Genomic DNA, 21,605 nt, shown 5'->3' on the forward strand with positions numbered 1-21,605 from the left:
GATCAGATGTGTCCGATCACAGCTGATCACGATGTAAACACCCTTGTCAGTTATCGGCAGCACTTTCCTCACGCTGTCACAGGTTTATTATTATTGATTTATACTTTCAAGGGTGAAATCTTTCGTGTTATTTCACAGGGTATTATAGTGTATAATTTTTTGGATACAGATTCATATTTATAAGAAAAATTAACTGTTTGCAAAATGTTATAATTGAAAATCTTTAAAAAAAAAAGTTTTTCTTAGTCTCTATCTTTTTTTGTTTGATTAGCAAAGTATAAAAACACCAGTGGTGATTAAATACCACCAAAAGAAAGCTCTATTTGTGTGAAAAAAATGATACAAATTTCATATGTGTACAATGGCAGCACAGACTTTCAGTTTATGGCTTGACGTCATCGGCATACCCTACACTTTACATCACAACACGTGACGTAGGGTACGCCGATGACGTCAAGCCGTAAACCGGAAGTCTACATGCGCCATTTTGCAAGAGGGATTACAGCATGAATTCAACTTGGAGCACTGTATAAAGGCTATTTTGGTTGTACATACTACACTATATTCAACGTTTTTTTTACACGATTGCGGAGTAGAGTGGATCAATACAAAAGTGCTGGCAAAGAATTAACAAAGAGTGGGAAGACTTTGTACCATTATACCTGCCTGTATTAAAAGGGAAAAGTTCAGTTTGACCTGTCATTATGGGGTTTATTTACTAAAGCTGGAGAGTCCAAAATCAGACTCCCTTCTGCATAGAAACCAATCAGCTTCCAGGTTTCATTGCCAAAGCTTCATTGAACAAGCTGAGGTTAGAAGCTGATTGGTTTCTATGTAGAAGGAAGTCTGATTTTGGACTCTCCAGCTTTAGTAAATAAACCCCTATGGGTCAATCTTTGAGGTGAACGCATAAGTGTGTTGGAGGTGGAAGAGCATTGAGGGGTGAAACAGGAGCACCATACACTTGTATACAGTGGTGTGACTACACCAGTCTACACGAAGTTATTGTGAAATAAAAGGGACTGTTCATAACGATTTATGTTGTATAAAGTTGCACGATCTATGTTGTAAAAATATCACAAAGCACTGTGGATGTTACAGATTATGTGTGGGTCTATATACTGTATATCCATTGGAATATATGACAAGGAAGCATATATTGGACTACTAAATATTCACAAGCACGGAGGAGTATTGTTTACTGTCACTGTTTATCAATACATATTCAGCAGGTTCAAAGGTTACAGCTGATATAGAAGCATCAGTTGAGATAGTAGCATCATCGCATTTATTTATTTGTTGTGCTGCATTTTTCACTATTTATTCATTTGTTATATGTGGGAACACGTCACATGATAGCTGCACATCTGTTAGGAGGTATCTATTGCGCTGAAGTTTTTTCTATATAAAAGGTGTGAGGTGGCAACCCTAGCCCCCAGCTGCATTACTAATCTAATCTCAGTATACCAACCAAACAGTTCTCTTCGTTCCTCCCGAGACCTACTCTCTAGCTCCCTTTTCATCTCTTCCTACGCTCGCCTCCAGAACTTTTCCTGAGCCTCTCTCATCCTCTGGAACGCTTTACCCCAATCTGTCCGACTATATCCTACTTTGTCCACTTATAGACAATCCCTGAAAAGCCTTCTCTTCAGAGAGGCCTACCCTACCCCCGCCTAATAACTGTACTATTATTAATTTATTTCAGGTACATATATATATATATATATATATAAAACATTCACATTAGTCCCTAACCCTCAAGGGGCATACAATAACTTTTGTCTTCTGACCCTCCCTCTTAGAAGGCACAGGGCCCTCTGATTCCTACTATATTAAATTGCTAATTGTCCCATTGTCCCTTTTGTTTGTAAAGCACAACATACTATTGGTGCTACATAGATCCTGTATAATAATAATGAATTTTAGAGGCTCCTATCTAGATTTTCTCTTCAGTCACATCAATACAATAGAGCTTATGTGGCATTTAAAGACTGGCTCTTCACTTCCTATAACCGCACCACCATAGTCATCCTCCCCCACGTGCACACTCCTTTTCACATCTTTGCAATGGCGGCCCTGAGCAGCTAAACCTACAGACCAATCAAAAGAGGCACCACCCCACGTCGTCAAAGGTTAGGTCCTATGACCGGAAGTTCCTTTGCAGGCTGGTGACGTACGAATCAGCGTTTGCATTTTCTTGCGCGCTAAAAAAAAAAGAAAAAAGCGGCTCCCAACGTGCAGCGAGTTCATTGTCGGAGAGGAGCGGAGAGCGGCGGAATGGACACGTCTCAGCTGTGTAAGCTGTTCATAGGAGGCCTCAACGTCCAGACTACGGAGGCCGGCCTCAGGAGTCACTTCGAGGGCTACGGCACCCTGACGGACTGTGTGGTGGTGGTGAACCCGCTGACCAAGCGCTCCCGCTGTTTCGGCTTCGTCACCTATTCCTCCGCTGAGGAAGCCGACGCCGCTGTGGCCGCCTCCCCTCACGTGCTGGATGGCACCAACGTGGAGCTGAAGAGAGCCGTGTCCCGGGAGGACTCGTCCAAGCCCGGCGCCCACGCCAAAGTCAACAAGCTGTTCGTGGGGGGGCTGAAGACGGACATCGAGGAGGCCCACCTCAGAGAGCACTTCTCCCAGTTCGGCCCGGTGGAAATGGTGGAGATCATCGCCGACAAAGAGTCCGGCAAGAAGCGCGGCTTCGGCTTCGTCCACTTCACCAACCACGACGCTGCGGACAAGGCGGCCGTGGTGAAGTTCCATCACATCAATGGGCACCGCGTGGAGGTGAAGAAGGCCGTGCCCCGGGATGCCATGCAGAACAACCCCGGAGCCAAGTCTTATCGGGGCGGAGGACGGGGCAGAGGAGGCGGCGGCTCTGCCAACGGCTTCTCCGGGGGGAGGGAAAGCTATGGAGGCGGCTACGAGGGCGGCTATGGCGGCGGAGGCGGCTACAGCTCCTATGCAGGCTACGGCGAGCAGGGCGGCTACGGCAACGGCTACAATGGCTTCGGGAACTATTCTCAGCACATGTCTGCCTATGGGCCCATGAAAGGCTCGGGAACCAGCGGCTGGGGGCGCAATAGCAGCTCGGGCCCTTACCATGGAGCCGGGGCCTACGGAGGGGGCGGATCTTACGGCTCTTTCTGAACTGCTGTGGACTCATCTATCCCCCGATCACTGAGCCATGGACGATTTCTCAGCTTTTGTTACCTACCATAAGACCTGGCTGTTCTCTTCTCACTCGTCTGGATCGCTGTTCGGCCGGGCCTGTTTTTTTTTAGTGTCTTCTCATCCTGACCCCTAGTCATTCTATTGCCATCTGATCATTGCTAAGCCACCTCTTGGACATGGACTTTGCTGAGGAGTCACAATTTATTTTCCTTTTTTTTTTTTTTTTTTGTTCATGACTTCACTGAATGTCCTATCCGTCTGGATTGTTTCCCTTCAAGCATCCGGTTATCTGAAAATACAAGATTTATGTTTTTTTTCTATAACATATAATGTTCATTTAACTGCGTAGGATTTGTGCATTTGGTTTGACCTTATTTTTAATAAAAACCAAAATGTTTTAAGATTACACTTACAGGTCTTCTAAAATTATTGTTCTACAATGCAGGCCTTAATGCTGCAAAAGTGTTATATAAACACATGGAATGTTTTGTGTAACCCCTTCCTGGTCCTTTAAGAGTATCTAAATGCCAGGATGCGGGCATTCAGATCATGTGATTAGCGGCCATGTGGTCAGAATGCTCCTGATCATAACTATGCATGGGGAGCTTTCTGGTACTAGTTAATGTGGGAACATACTCTCAGCACAGTAAAATGTTTACCTAGGGCTGCATACATGTGCCAGATCTGTGGGAAATGGTTAAGAGGTCTCTGCCTGGTACAGCTATGAGTCCTTGTTTTTTTTTTTTTTTGTTTTGTTTTTTTTTATAGATAGATCGCTTAAAGTGGATCTATGGGAAACTTTTTTTTTTGTTTGTTTAATTTTGGATAGAGCAAGGGAGGGTTATAACCCCTGTCCGTTTTTGTGTTTTTTTTTTTTTTTTTTTTTCCCCTCCATTTTCTCCATCTGTGTACCATTGCAGAGATTCCCCATTGCCAAACAGGAAGTGAGAATATTCCCTGCAAATTAAGGTAATTTCTTGGGGACCCCCAGGTTACAAGAACTAGTGTCCCCATTGGAAGATTTAGTCTCCTATTACTTTTCTAGGGACAACTGAAAATATGGGGTTTTTTTACTTTCACTGATGGTAAACAGGACAAATGGTGAATCTCCCCAAAGGGGCACATACATTGTTTAAAAACTGACAAGTGTTCTAATGCCTCTGCACTCTTATATAAAAAAAAAAAATTGTTATACTTAAAGCCCTTTAAGAGTTTGCCCCTTTATGACCAGGACAATTTTTGCTTTTCCACACCATGCTACTTTAACTGGAAATTGTGCAGTTATGCAATACTGTACGAAAAGCTGATGTCAAATAGATTGGACCAAGCTGGTCCAAATGAACTATTTCCTGCTCCTAAGTGCTGTACTGGCTCTAGGCACTATACTTGGATTCCACTACATACAGTAAGTACTTCTGGGTTCCAGCTGTGAGAAACTTCCTGTTTCACACCCGGAACAAAGCAAAGTTGGTTTCAGCAGCACTCTGCTCTTCATAGGTAGGCAATGAATACAAAGATTCATCTTACAGGCTGAGAGCATGACACCATCAGACTGCCTCAAGCAATCAGGGGAAGCTTTGTATTCACAGAATACAAAGCTGCCTATGAATGCTGAGCACTGATGCTTTGTTCCGGAAACAGGAAGTCTGCCTCACAACCAGAACCCAGCACTATGTACTGTATATACCAGAAGCTACATTCCGTTCGTATAGTGCTTAGAGCCAGTGCAGCTTTAAATATATTACTGAAAAAAGGTATTTAAGCCGTATTAAACAGAAAAGCAAATGAAGCTTACCAGTTCTTGGAGGCTAAGGCTGTATTAATTTTTTTCCTTTATTTTTATCTGGTGATCTGGATCTGATCTGTAAGTCATATTTTTCAAAATAAACTGTCCTGAAAATGTAGTTAGGGTTGAGACAAACTATTTACCACTGATGGGGGCGATTAGCTTTTGTGTAAGGAAAAAAAACTGCACAGCTTATAAAGTATTACTTGGAGTTTGGCCTAAATTTTTGACACTAGTTAAATCTGCTAGTGATCTAACATTCCCTTCCCCTCCACACTGACTTTTGCTGTCCAAAGGTGTCTGTTGTTCCTGCTAGAGTAGGTGCACTCTAGTACAAAAGGGAGTTACTGGCCAGATCAGCAGGTGAAAAAGGGGGGTCTAAAAGGAAAAAAAAAAATTTACCTCATCTGATTGGTAAGCTGCAAAATATTTTTGATTTTAATACTATAAAGATGAACATATGCCTTGATTATATGGTTCCCTTTTTCAGAACTCGTGGGTCACTTGCTGTTTTTTTCCCTCTTTATGGATATGTTAAAATTTAGTCCAGAGTTGAGTAAGTAAACTGTATCTGGAGGAATGAAACTCCAGTGGGTGGTTGCAACAGGGAGAAAGGGTGGATTTTGCTATAGTGGGTCAGAGAGATGGTAAAATGCAGTTCTCTACCAAGATCTTAATCCTTTTCTGCCAATCCTGGCATCCATTTAAACAGTTTAGCATGCCTGAGGGGTAGGAAGGATTAGTGACCACTGCCATGGTGGTCACATTATTGTAAGCCAGTCCCGCTGGCTACCAATCTAGCCTGGACCAAGAGTTGTTTGCTGATAGTGTGCCCCCAGCACATAAATGACCATCCAGCAACATATGTGAAGTGTGTGGGTTTTAAAGCCCCCCCTTTTGCTGCTACACGTATGTGTTTGAGTGTAATGGGGTTGAACACACATTTTGGGAGCTGAATGCATCACAAACCTTTGATAACTCAGAGGGAGTGTGTTCTATAAATGTTCAGGTGGAAGTTATCTTCAGTTAAAGCTGAAGTTTCCTGGTTGCAGCAAAGAAAATTGCTCCATCTATGGGCAGCTTAACCCGTGCACCCGCTGGGTGTGCTGTGCAAAATGTATTTAACCTCAGTTAGATACAGTATACGGGACTTGTGTTCTGGCTGTGGGACACAAACAGCCTGTTACACACCTCAAACAAAATTGGCGCTCATACATTCATAGGCAGCTTTGTATTGTCTGAATAGAAAGCTTCTTCTGAATGGCTTAGTTGAAACTTGTGATGTAATTTGCCAGCCAATCAGAGGAATCTTTGTATCCATTGAGAATGCAAAGCTGCCTATGAATGGCTGAGTGCCGCTCAGCCTGACTCAGTTTTGTTCTGGATGTGGAATGAGATGTTCTCTTCCCACAGTCAGAACACAAGGCTCTATATTGTGTATATAGCTTTGGAAACATGGGCACACCTGTTGGTGTAGGAGATAGTTTGTTTTGACCAGCTTCTTCACCCAAACTAACAATTTAAAGTGACATAAAGCTGAAAATCGTCTTAATACAGTTCAGCTTTTTTTAAAAAAAAAAAAAAGTCCCATGCCAGTATTTTGCAGCAAAGGACCTTTGTTTGCTCTGTGGAAACATTGATCACTCTGCAGAGGACAGACATGCTCAGCAGAGCACAGGAGCTTTGCTGACTGAAGAACTATGAGGGTTTGTTCACACCAGAATGTGCAAAAATGCATGCGTGTTTCAGTGCATTTTTATACATGTTTTTTTCTATTGCCTGTGTCATCACTTTAACCACTTGCCCACCTGAGAATTTATCCCCCTTCCTGACCTGGCCATTTTTTGCGTTATGGTGCTGCGTTCTTTAGACAGTTGCATGGTCTTGCAACACTGCACCCAAATGAAATTTACATTCTTTTCCCCCACAAATTGAACTTTCTTTCGGTTGGTATTAGATCGTCTGTGTTCTTTTTAATTTTTGCGCTATAAAAAACAAAAGCCTGACAATTTTGAGAAAAAAAACAATATTTTTGACTGCTATTAAACGTCCCATAAAAAAATTTAAATCAAATTTTGCTGTAAATTTACACCAAAATGTATTCTGCGACATGTCTTTGCTAAAAAAAGTTAAAGTTATAGCGTTTACAATCGGCGGTAGATATACTGGGATTTTTTATTTTTGCTAGTAATGGCGGCGATCAGCGGCTTATTGCAGGACTGCGTAAGACATTCTGATACTGAGTGACTTGGTGTCACTAACATCCTCTGTGACACCAATACAGTGATCAGTGCTAACAAAAAAAAGCACTGACACTAATGGCAGTGGGCAGGAAGGGGTTAACATCAGGGGTGATCAAACAAAGGGTTAACTGTGTGGGGGGGCGATTCGGGGTGTGATTTACTAGGGGGCGGTGTGTGTCTCACTGTAATCGCACTGTTCTGAATGGCTGTGCTGTGCACAGCCATCCTAACCAGTGTGCTCAAGCAGACCGGGAGGAGAACTTTTAGTAAACAAAACAGTCTTCCTCCGTCGGTGATTGTCGGAAATCACCAGGTGTGGGTGAGTAATTACCGGCCGGGACCAGGTGATTGACAGCATGCGTCCCCTACCCAGAAATGCAAAATCACGTATATATTCGTGATTTTGCACACCCGTGCTGCCCTGTAGCAGTATTTTTGCTATAGGGCGTTGGGGATGCGGGTTACTTGCGTTGCATTTATAAATGTGTATGCATTTTACATTTGTTCCCGTGGTGCGGAAAAATGCAGATGTATATGTCTGCTCCATTTGATATCACTTTCATTATAGATACACAAAACAATTGTCTTCCGTTTGCCATTGCAAAGACCTGCATTTCTTTGGTGCAGAAAAACACAGGTCTCTGTACACATTATAAACCAGCCCTGACTTGTTGGAGGGGGGGAAGTGTAGCAGACCATTGCAGAGAGCAAGGGTCCTTTCCTACAGCAGCTGTGGCCAGGCTTTTCTACGTAGGCCTTGGCAATTGTCTTGAGGCCCCATTCACACTAGAGCATTTTGAATCATGTTTACTGTGAACTGTGTGTTCAGATGCCATTCATTTTAATGGCACCTAAAAACTTGGGGCAGTTCGGCTGCGATTGTCAGGCAATAAATCACGTAGCAGCTGCGGTAAACTTCATTGCACAACAAATGTCACCCAAAAGAAAATGCACCTTTTTTGTTAACCCTTTATCCCAAAAGGGAAAAAAATGGTTTGCTGTAACTGCTTATAAAGCATTAGCTGGAGTTTAGCCCTAAATTCGTTAGATGTGCTAGCATCCAGAGTGGGGGCACTCTAATACAGGAGGTGTGTTACTGGCCAGATCACCAGGTGAAAATGGGGGGTGCGTGCCTAAAAAAAGAAAACAAATGCAGCCACTACATTTAATTATTGGTAGGCGCTAATATATTACATTTTTGGTTTTAATACATTTTTAAGACTAGGCTTTTACTCAATGTGATCATGCTATCCAGCAAGCAGTGTAAGGGCTTGTTTTATACTTGAGGCATTTGTGTTGGATTGTTTTTCATTTGACAGATAAATGGGAGACAAAATACCTCAACACCTGTTTTAACACTAAGCCTGTGCCATTGCCTGTAGTTGCGACATATCCCCATTCACTTGGTGACAGAACTATTTATTGGGTATACATTTTGCCACACGGCATGTGCACATCCTTGCCCTTCTGTCTCTGAAACAAAGGGAACAGTAAAACCATGGCTCAGCAGCCTAGTTTTGTTGCCCTGGCCACAAATGTAACTGTTCTTACTTTATCTTCTAGTTTGTTGGTAATCTATTGTAGCCAAAATATACCAAAGCAACTTGGGAAGTATATTTTTGATGTCTTTCTTTTTTTCTTTTTTAAATTCTCTGCTTTATTAACAATATCATATACACTTCTAAGGGTGAAACAAGAAACTCAGCCCTGGTTCACACCACAGTGCATTAATGTGTTCTGTTAAAGTGGAAGTAAACTTCATTTTTTTAAAATTTGCTGACAGGCAGGGTATTTGACAAGAGACCCTATCAGTCTCTTCTGGTATAAATGCACCCTCCAACGAACATTTACAGCCCTGATCTATGACGCGTATGTGCGGGTGGTGATGTTATCACAGGCCGGTCTATCAAACAGCCGAAGGCACGGAACCCAGAAGGAAGGTCAGGTGAAGATGGAAGTGCTGGGGGCCCACCAGATCAATCTCACCGCAGCACTGGAGGGCACCTTTTGACAGGTAGGTCTACCACAATATACTAATTTGTTGTGAATACTAGCACAATATGGCTCAACCCACCCGGGGGCACCTTAAAATAAAATATAGGAACGTTATCTACTGCTTTAAGGCAACCGTTCATTTGAAAGTACAGTAGTGCATTACCATGCATTGCGGTGGCCTGGCTAGTGTGCTTTAATACTTTGAGTCACTGACACAACAAGTTTGCATATCAAGAAAGCCAGAATAAAGTGAGGAGTCCTTATCTACATAGTTGCTGTGCAGTAGAAGCCAGAGCATTGGCTTTACAACCAGGCAACTAGCATCCATGTTTCTCTCCACTATGGTATAACTTTATTGGGCTGACAAAGTACACAAAAAATTTAAATTGTAATCTTAGACATTATCATTTAATAGAACTTCGTCATCAACTTGAATTGCAGGCAAGTGAAAATGAATATTTTAAATGCCAACATGCTTTTTTTCTTTTTACATTACTTATTCACTTGCAATGTGCACTTCAACTTGCTAAAAAAAATGATTACTGCAGAAAGTCCATTCCCTAGCCAAGCCCCTTCCCTCTTTGCACATCATAGCTTTCTTTTTTTTCTGAGAGTGATTAAATGCTCTCTGTGCTGCCCTAGCTCCACCTTCCCTTCCCCCTACAAATCCTTTTACCAAAGATACTATAGAGATTGTTTCAATGATAGCTCTGGGGGTGCTGCCATCATATCGAAGATGGCAGTGTCCAGCAGCAGTCTTAGAGCTTTTTGTATATCTATACAAGGAAAACTGAAAGGTAAATAACATGAATAAAATAAGTAAAATGCAAATCCATGTATAGCTGGCTTTAGTTTCTTACCAACAAATTTGATACATTTCTCCTTGCTACCTTTGTACGAAGCTGCTGAGAATTGGAACGCCGCAGCTCAGGCATCTCTGCTCAACACCGGGACCAGGTGGAAGCCAGGAGTCCTTGATTCTCTACAGATATATACATCTGTACCTGCTTCTACAAAGGTCTAAAGTCCTATTTGCCCCTACCTATTACTTTCTGAGAAATGACTTTCCCTTTTTTTGATTTTTCATTTCTGTCTTGGTGATTTGATTTTTATTCCCTCACAATGGATCACCATTGCGTCGCCTAAAGTATGTCATCTCTTACGCTGCAAATTACAGACTGCTTTAGATCTAATTGTATCAGACTACAACCTATGTGGTTCTGCAGCCTTGGACCATCCCCTCCGCTACTTACAAAATATTCTTGGATCCAAGAAAATCCCTAATTTGCAATGTGAACTTCAACTTGCTAAAAAAAAAATGATTACTGCAGAAAGTCCATTCCCTAGCCAAGCCACCTCCCTCTTTGTACATCATAGCTTTCTTTTTTTATGAGAGTGTTTAAATGCTGTCTGTGCTGGCCAGGCTCCACCTTCCCTTCCCCCTACAAATCCTTTTGCCAAAGATACTATAGAGATTGCTTCAATGATAGCTCTGGGGGTGCTGCCATCATATCCAAATTGGCAGTGTCCAGCAGCAGTCTTGGAGATTTTTGTATATCTACACAAGGAAAACTGAAAAGGTAAATAACATGAATAAAATAAGCAAAATGCAAATCCATGTATTCAGTGAAGGAAATAAGTATTTGATCCCCTATCATTCAGCAGGATTTCTGGCTACCAGGTGTCTTTCATACAGGTAACAAGCTGAGATTAGAAGCAGTATCTTAAAGGGAGTGCTACTAATCTCATTTTGTTACCTGTATAAAAGACCTGTCCACAGGAGCAATCAAACAAGCAGATCCCAAACTCTTCACCATGGCAAAGACCAAAGAGCTGTCCAAGGATGTCAGGGACAAGATTGTAGACCTACACAAGGGTGGACTGGGCTACCAAACTATCGCCAAGCAGCTTGGTGAGAAGGTGACAACAGTTGCTGCAATCATTTGCAAATGGAAGAAACACAAAACAACTCAGTCTTTCTAGTTCTGGAGCACCATGAAAGATCTGACCTCGTGAAGTGTCAATGATCATGAGAACAGTGAGGAATCATCTCAGAACTACACGTGAGGATCTTGTCAATGATCTCCAGGCAGCTGGGTCCTTAATCACCAAGAAAACAATTGGTAACACACTACGCCGACAAGAACTGAAATCCTGCAGGGCCCACAAGGTCCCTCTGCTCAAGAAAGCACATGTCCAGGCCTGTCTGAAGTTTGCCACTGAACATCTGAATGATGCAGAGGAGGACTGGTTGAAAGTTTTGTGGTCAGATGAGACCGAAATCGAGCTCTTTGGCAATAACTCAACTCGCCATGTTTGGAGGAAGAGGAATCCTGCCTATAACCCCAAGAGCACAATCCCAACTGTCAAACATGGTGGTGGAAACATTCTGCTTGGGGTGTTTTTCTGCTAAGGGGACAGGACAACTGCACCGCATCAAAGGGATGATGGACGGGGCAATGTACCGGCAAATCTTGGGTGAGAACCTACTTCCCTCAGCCAGAGCATTGAAAATGGGTCGTGGATGGGTGTTCCAGCATGACGATGACCCAAAACACATGGCCAAGGCAACAAAGGAGTGGCTCAAGAAGAAGCACATTAAGGTCCTGGAGTGGCCTAGCCAGTCTTAATCCGATTGAAAATCTGTGGAGGGAGCTGAAAGTTCGAGTTGCCAAACTTCAGCCACCAAACCTTAAAGACTTGGAGAGGATCAGCGAAGAGGAGTGGGCCAAAAGCCCTCCTGAGATGTGTGCAAACCTGGTGGGCAACTACAGGAAACGTCTGACCTCTGTGATTGGCAACAAGGGATTTGCCACCAAGTACTAAGTCATGTTTTGTGAAGGGGATCAAATACTTATTTCCCTCAGGAACATGCATTTCAGTGCATAATTTGTTAGACATGCATTTCTTTTGAATTTTTTGTTGCTATTCTGTATCTCAGTGTTACAATACACCTACCATTCGATTTTTAGACTGATCATTTCTTTGTGAGTGGGCAAACATTCAAAATCAGCAGGGGATCAAATACTTCTTTCCTTCTCTGTAGCTGGCTTTAGTTTCTTACCAACAAATTTGATACATTTCTCCTTGTTACCTTTGTAGCGCTTGTTTACTGTGTTAATTTGTACAAATATTTCAACTAATCAGATCAGAAACAAATGCATAAATATTTATTTATAGACACTGTCGTATACTAAAATGTTTTCAGACATGCCTGTAATAATAAAAAAAATGCCTGAATACCAACACAGGTGTGAGAACAATATAATATGAAATTGTACAGTTCCTGCACATCAAATGTATAGAAATAAAAGGCAAGTTTAGCATAAGGCACATCCCAAATTGAGTGGACACAGAATACATCACAAATGATATGACCAGTAAGAGATACAGGTCATATTTACTTCAGGAGTTAAACAGCAAACCATTATCTCCACAATTTAAGCATAAGTCGACACCTTTTTGTGGATTTTTACCAATAATTAAAAATTCCCTGGATACCCTCCACCTCAGATGAGCATGGGCAAGGTGGGGAGAAGTACCTAGATTCCCCAAACACAACGGGATAGTGGCACGCAATTAAGCTGCAACATTCCAGTTCTTTTCTGGACCCAGCACACAGAAGACTGCGTGGACTCCCAGGCCTCCATGCAGTGCTCCCCTAGCAGTGAGTCAGAGCTACAAGTAGGTGGGGGAAAAGGTGCCTACATACCTACAGCCCCACTCCCCAGTCTTGTAGATCTTCAGTTGGTGGAAGCTGACATAAAAGATACCCTGTCGGCAGTGATAGTGGACCTCTGCTCCGACATACAGTCCATTGCCACTCGGCTGGGGGAGTCCATGCTGATGTCATTAAACAAGTGCAGCGGACCTATGACTCAGCTGGCTGAACTACCGGAAATGCACAGACATATAGAAGACTTGGACAACAGGGGATGGAGGCACAATATCAGGCTGCAGGGGCTCTCTGAATCTAGTAAACAACCCACCTTAGTACAAGCTGTGTGCTCCATCTTGAATGATCTGCTAGCCAGACCTCCAGACACTCCAATCGAGATCCATCATGCCTGATGCCCCAGAAACGTTATTTGCTGTCTTTGGAATCTTCCTTTTAAGGAAGAAATACTGCACAAAGCCAGAGAGAGAGGTAGTTTTCTATATCAAGATAATGAGAACAAGATTTTCCCCTACCGTCTTTCAGGCCAGCACTCTGAGAGACCTCGGCTCCTCCCCATCTGAGGAAACACCTCCACCTACAATAAAAAAGCTCCACTCCCCTCTGACCTCAGTTCAGGTGTTTCCTCCGGTGGGGAGACACGAGGAGGCGCAGGAAGACGATAGGGGAGCCGAGGGCCGGATAGCCGGCTGTGAGGCCCGACGCAGCCGGGAGTGAAGGCCGGAGTGTCCGGCTGCATATCCTCCCAGGGCAGGCTGCCAGCAGTGAGAGTGCATCCCGGGGGACGGGACAGGGCACTTACCTGCTCTTCGCCCCCCGACCCCCTCCGGCGAGGGGGGGTGTCGGGGTGGCCGTGGTGAGGTCTGGGGAGGATTGGGGGGAGTTCCGCTCCTTCCCATGCTGGCGGTCTGAGGGCTTTGCCGGGCCGGACGTCGGGAGACGGCGGTTTCCGGTGGAAGGGGCGGGGCTTCGCCCAGGGCCGCGACTTCCACTTCCGGTCGCGGCCCTCACACCACGGCGGCGCGAAATTCGAATATGGCGGTGCTGGACCAGGAGATGCCAGCACCAGCCAGTCACAGGTAAGGTGCCTCAGTGGAGGCCTCCCCTACCTGTGGGCCCCTAGCAGAAGGTAGGGCAAGGGGTCTGCGGTTTTTCAGGCCCTTGTTTGCTCTGCCGGGAAGCAGGGGGGGGGGTGTTTAGTGTCGGACTGATTGGGCTTCCCTCCTCCCCCCTTTTCTTTTGTGTCTTTCAGGGCAAGGCCCGAGCTAAACTTAGGCACCAGGAGCCCAAGCGGAGATGCCCTTCCTGTAAGGAAGTTTTAAAAGAATCTTGGCGAAAGGTTCTTTGTGGCCCATGTATACAGGGGTTGGTGAGGGAGGAGAAGCCGGAACAGGGGGACCTAGCTAGGTCAGTGAAGGAGTTGGCTACCACCTTCGACTCCTTCAAGTCCCTCATGGAGAGGTTTGCCCTCCCATTACCTACGCTTCCCCCCCCCCCCAGGTGGCTTCGGTGAGTCGTCGGGAACCCCTTATGACCGGGGAGGAACCTGTGGGGGACTCCCAGTCTGAGGAGGAATCAGTGGGTGAGGGTCCCTCGGAGGAAGGGAGGGGCCCCTCCCGGTATAAGTTGACCCTAGAGGAGGTTGATGAGCTCCTGGGGGCTATATACGAAACCCTGGACATTAAGGAGGAGGTTAAGGCCTTATCTCTCCACGACCAAATGTATCAGGGATTGGAGGAGCACCAGCACAGAATGTTTCCTGTGCATGACATTTTGGTAGACACGATTAAGAAGGAGTGGCAAGACCCGGAAAGGAAACCGTTCTTCTCAAAAGCATTGAGGAGAAGGTTTCCGTTTTCGGAAGACCCGGAGGCGGTCTGGAACAAGAGCCCCAGGCTAGACGCGGCCTTTTCCCAAACGACCAGGAGAACTGACCTAGCGTTTGAGGACATGGGGGTCTTACCAGACTTATTGGACAGAAGGGCGGAGTCTCTCCTTAGGAAGGCCTGGGACTCGACCCTGTACAACCTGAAGCCGGCCATGGCTACGACAGTGGTAGCCAGGAACTTAGAGTATTGGCTTACGCAATTACAGGCCCATATTGTGGCAGACTCTCCCAAGGAAAAAATCTTGGCCTCTTTTGAGACCCTTTTGCAAGGAGTGGGGTATATTGCGGATGCTTCCGCAGAGTCGGTGAGATTGGGGGCCAGGTCTGCTGCCCTGACCAATTCAGCCAGAAGGGCGCTGTGGCTAAAGACATGGCAGGGGGACATCACTTCAAAAGTTAGGTTATGCGGCATCCCCCTCACAGGAGACTGTCTGTTCGGCCCGGGGTTGGAGGAATTATTGGACCGGACAGCTGATAGGAAAAAGTCCTTCCCCCTCAAGAGGAAAATGCAGGAGGGGGGGACACGGAAGGCCCGCCCAGCAAAGAGGCTGAGCCTGCGACCGCCTGGTCAGGGTAGGTCGGCTGGACAGAGAGGTAGGGGAAGAGGGGGAGCGATTTTTCGCCCTCCTGAGCAGCCCCAAAAACCAAGGTGACTTGGTTCCTCCTGTGGGGGGAAGATTGGCGGCATTCCTCCCACAGTGGGAAGCCGTGGTCACCAGCCCCTTCATTTTGGATGTCATCCAAAGGGGTTACCGGTTAGAATTTCTGAGACCGCCACCCGAGACTTTTCTGGTGACGACCCATCCAAGGGATCCGACGAAGGACGCGGCTCTGGTGGGCGCTTTGGAGATTCTAGAGTCCCAGGGGGTCATCTCCAGGGTTCCAGTAGCGGAGCGAGGGAAGGGAGTTTATTCCCATGTGTTTGTGGTTCAAAAGCCGTCTGGGGCGTTCAGACTGATTTTGAACCTGAAACCCTTGAACAAGTTAGTGCGTTACCGGAGGTTCCGCATGGACTCCATTTTTACGATCAGGTCCCTAATCCCACCAGGTGCATTCATGGCATCCATAGACTTGAAGGACGCCTACCTACACGTGCCCGTGGCGGAAGCCTCTCAGAGGTTCCTCAGGTTGGCAGTGGGGGGGGAGGAAGGAATTCGACACTGGCAGTTCAGGGCTCTTCCATTCGGCCTTTCCTCCTCGCCAAGAGTATTCACCAAAGTTCTGTCGGAGGCACTGATTTCTATCCGCTTGAGGGGGATTTCAGTGGTGGCCTATCTGGACGATTTGCTGCTCTTCGCGGATTCAGAGGCTCACTTACGGCAAGACCTGGTTATAGTGAGGAACCATCTGGAAAGCTTGGGGTGGATTTTGAATCTGGAGAAGTCCTGCCTGGTGCCTTCTCAGAAGGTGATTTACTTGGGCTACACTCTAGACTCGGTAGACCAAAAGACCAGCCTGACTTTGGAAAAAGTCACCAAGTTGGAGGCCGGAGTCAGATTACTGCAGGGGAGCAGGTCGATGTCCATAAGACAGGCCATGTCGGTACTTGGATTGCTGACAGCGTCCATTCCGGCGGTTCAGTGGGCAGGTCTGCATATGCGTCCCCTCCAGTTGTGGATCCTGAGGGTTTGGGACAGGAAGTGTCACTCCCTAGAACGCAGGGTCTTGGTGCCCCCCAGTGTGAAAAGGTCTCTATGGTGGTGGAGGAGATCGTCCAGCATAACTCAGGGGCTGTTGTGGTGCTTTCCGATTTCCGCGGAGGTCACTACGGATGCCAGCGCCAGGGGCTGGGGAGCCCACCTGGGAAATTTGGTGACTCAGGGGGAATGGTCCTTAGGGCAGAAGGACAAATCCTCGAATTGGAAGGAATTGAGGGCAGTGTGGGAGGCTCTGCACTCCTTCCAGGCGGGGGTCACGGGCCAGCACGTGCGTGTCCTGACGGACAATGCCACGGCAGTGGCTTATATAAACAGGCAGGGAGGGACGCGGAGCAAGGCCCTCGGGGCCTTAGCGGCGACACTGTTGTCCTGGGCAGAGCTGAATTTGGCGTCCCTGTCTGCGATACACTTAAAGGGGGAGCTGAACCAGAAGGCAGACTTCCTGAGCAGGACTCGGCTCAGGGAGTCGGAATGGGCCTTGAACCCCGATGTCTTTCAGGAGATTGTGCGAAGGTGGGGATCCCCGGATGTGGACCTTTTTGCCTCCGGAAGGAACAACAAGGTCCCAAATTTCTTCTCTCTATCCCGCTGGGATGGGTCCAGAGCGGTGGACGCATTAGGTCAGAGGTGGGACTACCGGCTTTGTTACGCCTTTCCCCCGGTTCCTTTGCTCCCCCTGGTCCTGAGGAAATTCAGGACGGAGGGGACCTCGTTAATCCTGATAGCTCCCTTCTGGCCGCGGCGGGCGTGGTTTGCGACCCTGAAGAGTTTGGCCTCTCGTCCACCCTGGGAGCTGCCACCAAGAGTGGATTTGTTAACACAGGGGCCGGTTCTTTGCCCCAGCGTAGGAAGATTGCGGTTAACGGCCTGGTTTCTGAGCAGCAGCTCCTCTTAGAGAAGGGGTTCTCGCCTAGGGTGGTGGCGACATTACTGGCCAGTAGGAAGGAGGAGACCCAGGCCATTTATGGTAGGGTCTGGGGTTGCTTTACAGCCTGGTGTGACCGGACAGCAGTGGCAACCCATAGTTTGGTTTCGGTGTTGGAATTCCTGCAGGCGGGAGCGGACAAGGGATTGTCTGTCAGCACGCTCAAGGGTCAGGTCTCGGCCCTCAGTGTGTTCTTGGAGACGCCCCTGGCCAGGGAGGCGTTGGTGAGTAGGTTTTTCAAAGCTCTGGTGAGGCAGAGGCCTCCGAGGTCCAGACCGTTTCCGGTGTGGGATTTGGCCAAGGTGCTCGGGGGGATGACTAGGGCTCCGTTCGAGCCCTTGGAGTCCTGTCCAATAGGTGAGCTCACCATTAAGACGGCTTTTCTGGTGGCGATTACCACGGCAAGGAGGGTGTGTGAGATGGAGGCCCTCTCGATCAGAACACCCTATCTCCGTATTTTTTCAGACAGGATCGTTTTCAGACCAGACCCGTCCTTCATTCCGAAGGTAGCTCGGAGTTTCCAGAGGGAACAGGACATTGTCCTTCCCTCATTTTTTCCTGACCCGGTGGGGGTAGATCAGGAGAGGTATCATTGTTTAGATGTCAGAAGGTGCGTTCTCCAGTATCTAGAGAAATCTAGGGAGTTCAGAAGCACCGAATCCCTGTTTGTTTTTTTTAAGGGGACTAGAAGAGGCAAGAAGGCGTCTAGAAGGACGCTGGCCAGCTGGCTGCGGCTGGCGATTACAGGAGCATATCAGGCAGAAGGCCTGGAGGTCCCGGAGGGTATCAAGGCACATTCCACCCGAGCTGTGGCGGCTACCCAGGCAGAGTTAGCAGGGGTTTCCCCAGGGCAGATTTGCAGAGCGGCAACATGGTCCAGCTATGACACATTTGCCAGGCATTACAGACTGGACCTGGTCTCGGTGCAGGAGCAGGACTTTGGTCGTAAGGTCTTACAAGCAGTTAGCCCGCCCGAAGGGTGAGTACTCGCTTATCCTCTCAGAGTGCTGGCCTGAAAGACGGTAGGGGAAAAACCAAGTTACACTTACGGTAACGTCTTTTCCAGGAGTCTTTCAGGCCAGCACCGGTTTCCCACCCACTGTTGATATTGGTTATGTGAAGATGGCTTATTATGATTATGTTGTCTCGCATTGTGTCTCCCCAGATGACCGGAGGATGCTTGGAGAACTGAGGTCAGAGGGGAGTGGAGCTTTTTTATTGTAGGTGGAGGTGTTTCCTCAGATGGGGAGGAGCCGAGGTCTCTCAGAGTGCTGGCCTGAAAGACTCCTGGAAAAGACGTTACCGTAAGTGTAACTTGGTTTTTTTAAGATCTGTCACACATCACTCTACAGGATAGGCTAACACTTCGCCCCCTGCTAGATGCCCTCAGGGCCCAAAATATCCCTTACAGGTGGAAATTCCCTTTCTGCTTATCTGCCTCCACAAGAGGGAGAACAGCCCTGCTCTGTACACCTGAGGATCTCCAGACCTTTTGCGACCAATTAGATCTCCCACAAATTGACTTACTGGAGTGGTACTCCTTTTCCCCATCTGAACCCTGGCAGTCTGTCTTGCACAGCCCCTCACCAAAAGCCCAACGGCAATGCTTCCGCAACTGCAGGATGGACCCACTGTGCCCAGCTTCACAACAGCTATGGAGAGAATCAGAACACCGCAGCCCAGGCACCTTTGCTCAATGCCGGAACCAGGTGGAAGCCAGGAGTCCTTGATTCTCTACAGATAAATACACCTGTGCCTGCATCTACAAAGGTCTAAAGGCCTATCTGCCCTTACCTTTGACTTTCTGAAAAGGGACCTTCCCTTTTCTTGTTTTTGTTTTTTCCTTTCTCTCTTGGTGATTTGATTTTTATTCCCTCATAATGGATCACCATTGCCTCATCTAAGGTATGTCATCTGGGACATGTCATGAAAATTCTGGACTACTTTAGATCTAATTGTATCAGACTACAACCTATGTGGTACTACAGCCTTGGACCATCCCCTCTGCTACTTACAAAATATGCTTGGATCCTAGAGAATCCCTAATTTCTACCAACTGCTTCCCCCCCCCCTTTGTTTTCTCCTCGTACCTTAATGGGATAATTCTTTATATGGCTCGGAATGTGCCGGTTAGAACTGCATATCCTATCTTGGATCACAGACTGACTGATACACCTAATTACATGCATGAGATGGCAAAGTCATTAGCCCCATCCAAAGTCTGTTATGCCTCAATTGTACATTGCTCCTTTATCTTTGTACATTGTATGGAAAACTGTATGTGATCTTCTGATAATATTCTCTAGTTTATTCTAGAATACAGGTATAATTAAGTAGACAAATTCAGATTAAGCTGTTCTGTTGAACAGGAGCAGATGGAGAGCTGGGGTCCCTGATCCGAGCTCACGCGTATAGGTCCTAGAACTTTGATTTCAGAGAACTTTGATTTCAGAGATTTGGCTCATCGCCATTTAACCCTGCGTTTATGAGCTACTCATTTGAAATGGAATCTGGTAATTATGCTGTCATGTGCTTGAATCGGTAGCTCCATGTTCCTCCTGGTGCCCTTTCGACATAACAGCAAAAGCTCCAGAGAGAGTCTCTCTATATATGGCAAAGTCGAATGGCTGGGCAGTGAGAATTGGCTGCACCCAATATCTGGGCTGGCTCTACGTAAATCCACAATAATCTGTTGGGGGGGCATATTTGCCTGCACATACACTTGATTGGAGATGTTTGAATCCTGGAAGCCAAGAGAAGGCTTATGCCCAATTTATCACTACTTTTAACATACTGGATTCACTGCCTGTGCTAATCAGATATGGTTTAGATGCCTGTGATGAGGAAGTGAGATTCCTTATGCCCATGAACTGCATACTATGTCTACTTGATCTGCAAGATAGGTGTTTTAAATTTTTCCCTAAATGTATATTATGATCCCAAAATAAGTACTCTTTTGTATCTGCTGAGTTGTATGTCTGGGCATGCAAGGGTTTAAATATGCACACATTCTATTGCCATCTCCAATTCCCTTGCTCTGATTCCCCCCCCCCCCCCATACCCAGATTAGACTTATATAGCCCACTTGGGTAGGTCAGGCCTGACCTTTGAATTTCCCCACTTATTACTTTGGGTCCTCGCTCTACTCCCAGGTCCAGGTGATGCCCTTCCAATACTGTTTTCGACTGTTCTATATGGTTTCAAGCTGTTTCTTATTGTCCCTATGTTACACAACTTGATTATTTTTCTAGGATAATACTCAGTCGATTGGCTCAACAAACTAACTGCCTACGCCTCACTCTGACCTTGCTGAAAATAATATAGTTTTCTGTTTGGTTCTTGTTTATGTACAACTTGCGGTAGAGGAAATAGGCCTCCAGTAACATGTCAGCCCTTAATGCTACTGACCAAATGTTATTTGACCTTCTGGTCTATAGGTTTGCAATGTTACTTCTAGTTTCCCGCCTACTCTACTATAGGAGGATTTCTACTGTGCTTCCTCAATCTCTTTTGACCTACCAAACCACCTCTCCCACACAGCTACTGTATGCCTGTGCGCTTAGCTGACCTTCCGGATTCTTGGCTCACTTTCTAGGTGGGTGAGTCTAAAGCAACCTCCATTTGTTTTTTTACTCTTCATCTCTGATCTAAATTTTACTTTCTCTCCTCACCACTCCCTCCCCCCCTTTTCTTTCTTCTTTTTTTCCCCTTCAACTCTTGCTCTGGTGTCCCCACCAACCTCCCTCATTTGGCGAAAGACATACCTGGTGGCTGTGTCTCTGGTCATCTACTACACCCTAGCAAGCAGTGGGACACGGGGCCTCTTTAGCTCAATATGTCTCTGACAACTCCTCCTAACCATCCCTGCTCGTTGAAATGCGTCTATCTTAACGCCAAGGACCTTAACACCCCTGAAAAAAGATCTCAAGTCTTATCTACACTCCATAAATATAAGGCCCAAATAGTCTTTTCACAGGAAACCCACTTCAAGACAGGCCATATACAGAAACTATCAGATAAACTCTTACCATGCCACTACTGCACATTCCAAAACCAAAGGAGTATCAATTCTCCATTCCAAACACTCTCAGTTCCAACTTTTGGACATGTTGGCGGACCCCGAAGCCCGTTACTTGTTTCTAAGAGGTGGCACACGACCAAGTACTGTGGCTAATGTCTACTGTCCTTACGAACACCAGGTGTCTTTCTTCTGAACCATTAGGAAACTGCTTTCCGTCTTCCAATCTAATCGATTGCTTTTGG

At 46.3% G+C, this 21,605-nt stretch overlaps 2 protein-coding genes across 2 annotated transcripts; both read left to right on the forward strand.

The window, feature by feature from the left end:
• The first annotated feature begins 2,146 nt into the window (after window positions 1–2,146).
• HNRNPA0 (heterogeneous nuclear ribonucleoprotein A0) lies at window positions 2,147–3,577 on the forward strand. Its single transcript, XM_089654400.1, has one exon. The coding sequence runs from the start codon at window positions 2,278–2,280 to the stop codon at window positions 3,145–3,147; it is 870 nt and encodes a 289-aa protein (XP_089510526.1). The 5' UTR covers window positions 2,147–2,277; the 3' UTR covers window positions 3,148–3,577.
• Window positions 3,578–14,401: 10,824 nt separating this feature from the next.
• Window positions 14,402–17,428, forward strand: LOC149444923 (uncharacterized). Its single transcript, XM_089654395.1, has 3 exons — window positions 14,402–15,332; window positions 15,520–15,886; window positions 15,965–17,428. Exons 1-3 carry the CDS (start codon window positions 14,402–14,404, stop codon window positions 17,310–17,312), a joined length of 2,646 nt encoding a protein of 881 aa, XP_089510521.1. The 3' UTR covers window positions 17,313–17,428.
• The last annotated feature ends 4,177 nt before the right edge of the window (window positions 17,429–21,605 follow it).

Source organism: Staurois parvus, unplaced genomic scaffold, assembly GCF_062004578.1.
Source record: "Staurois parvus isolate SC_StPar_1 unplaced genomic scaffold, SC_StPar_1.0 ptg000763l, whole genome shotgun sequence".
Classification (NCBI taxonomy): domain Eukaryota; kingdom Metazoa; phylum Chordata; class Amphibia; order Anura; family Ranidae; genus Staurois; species Staurois parvus.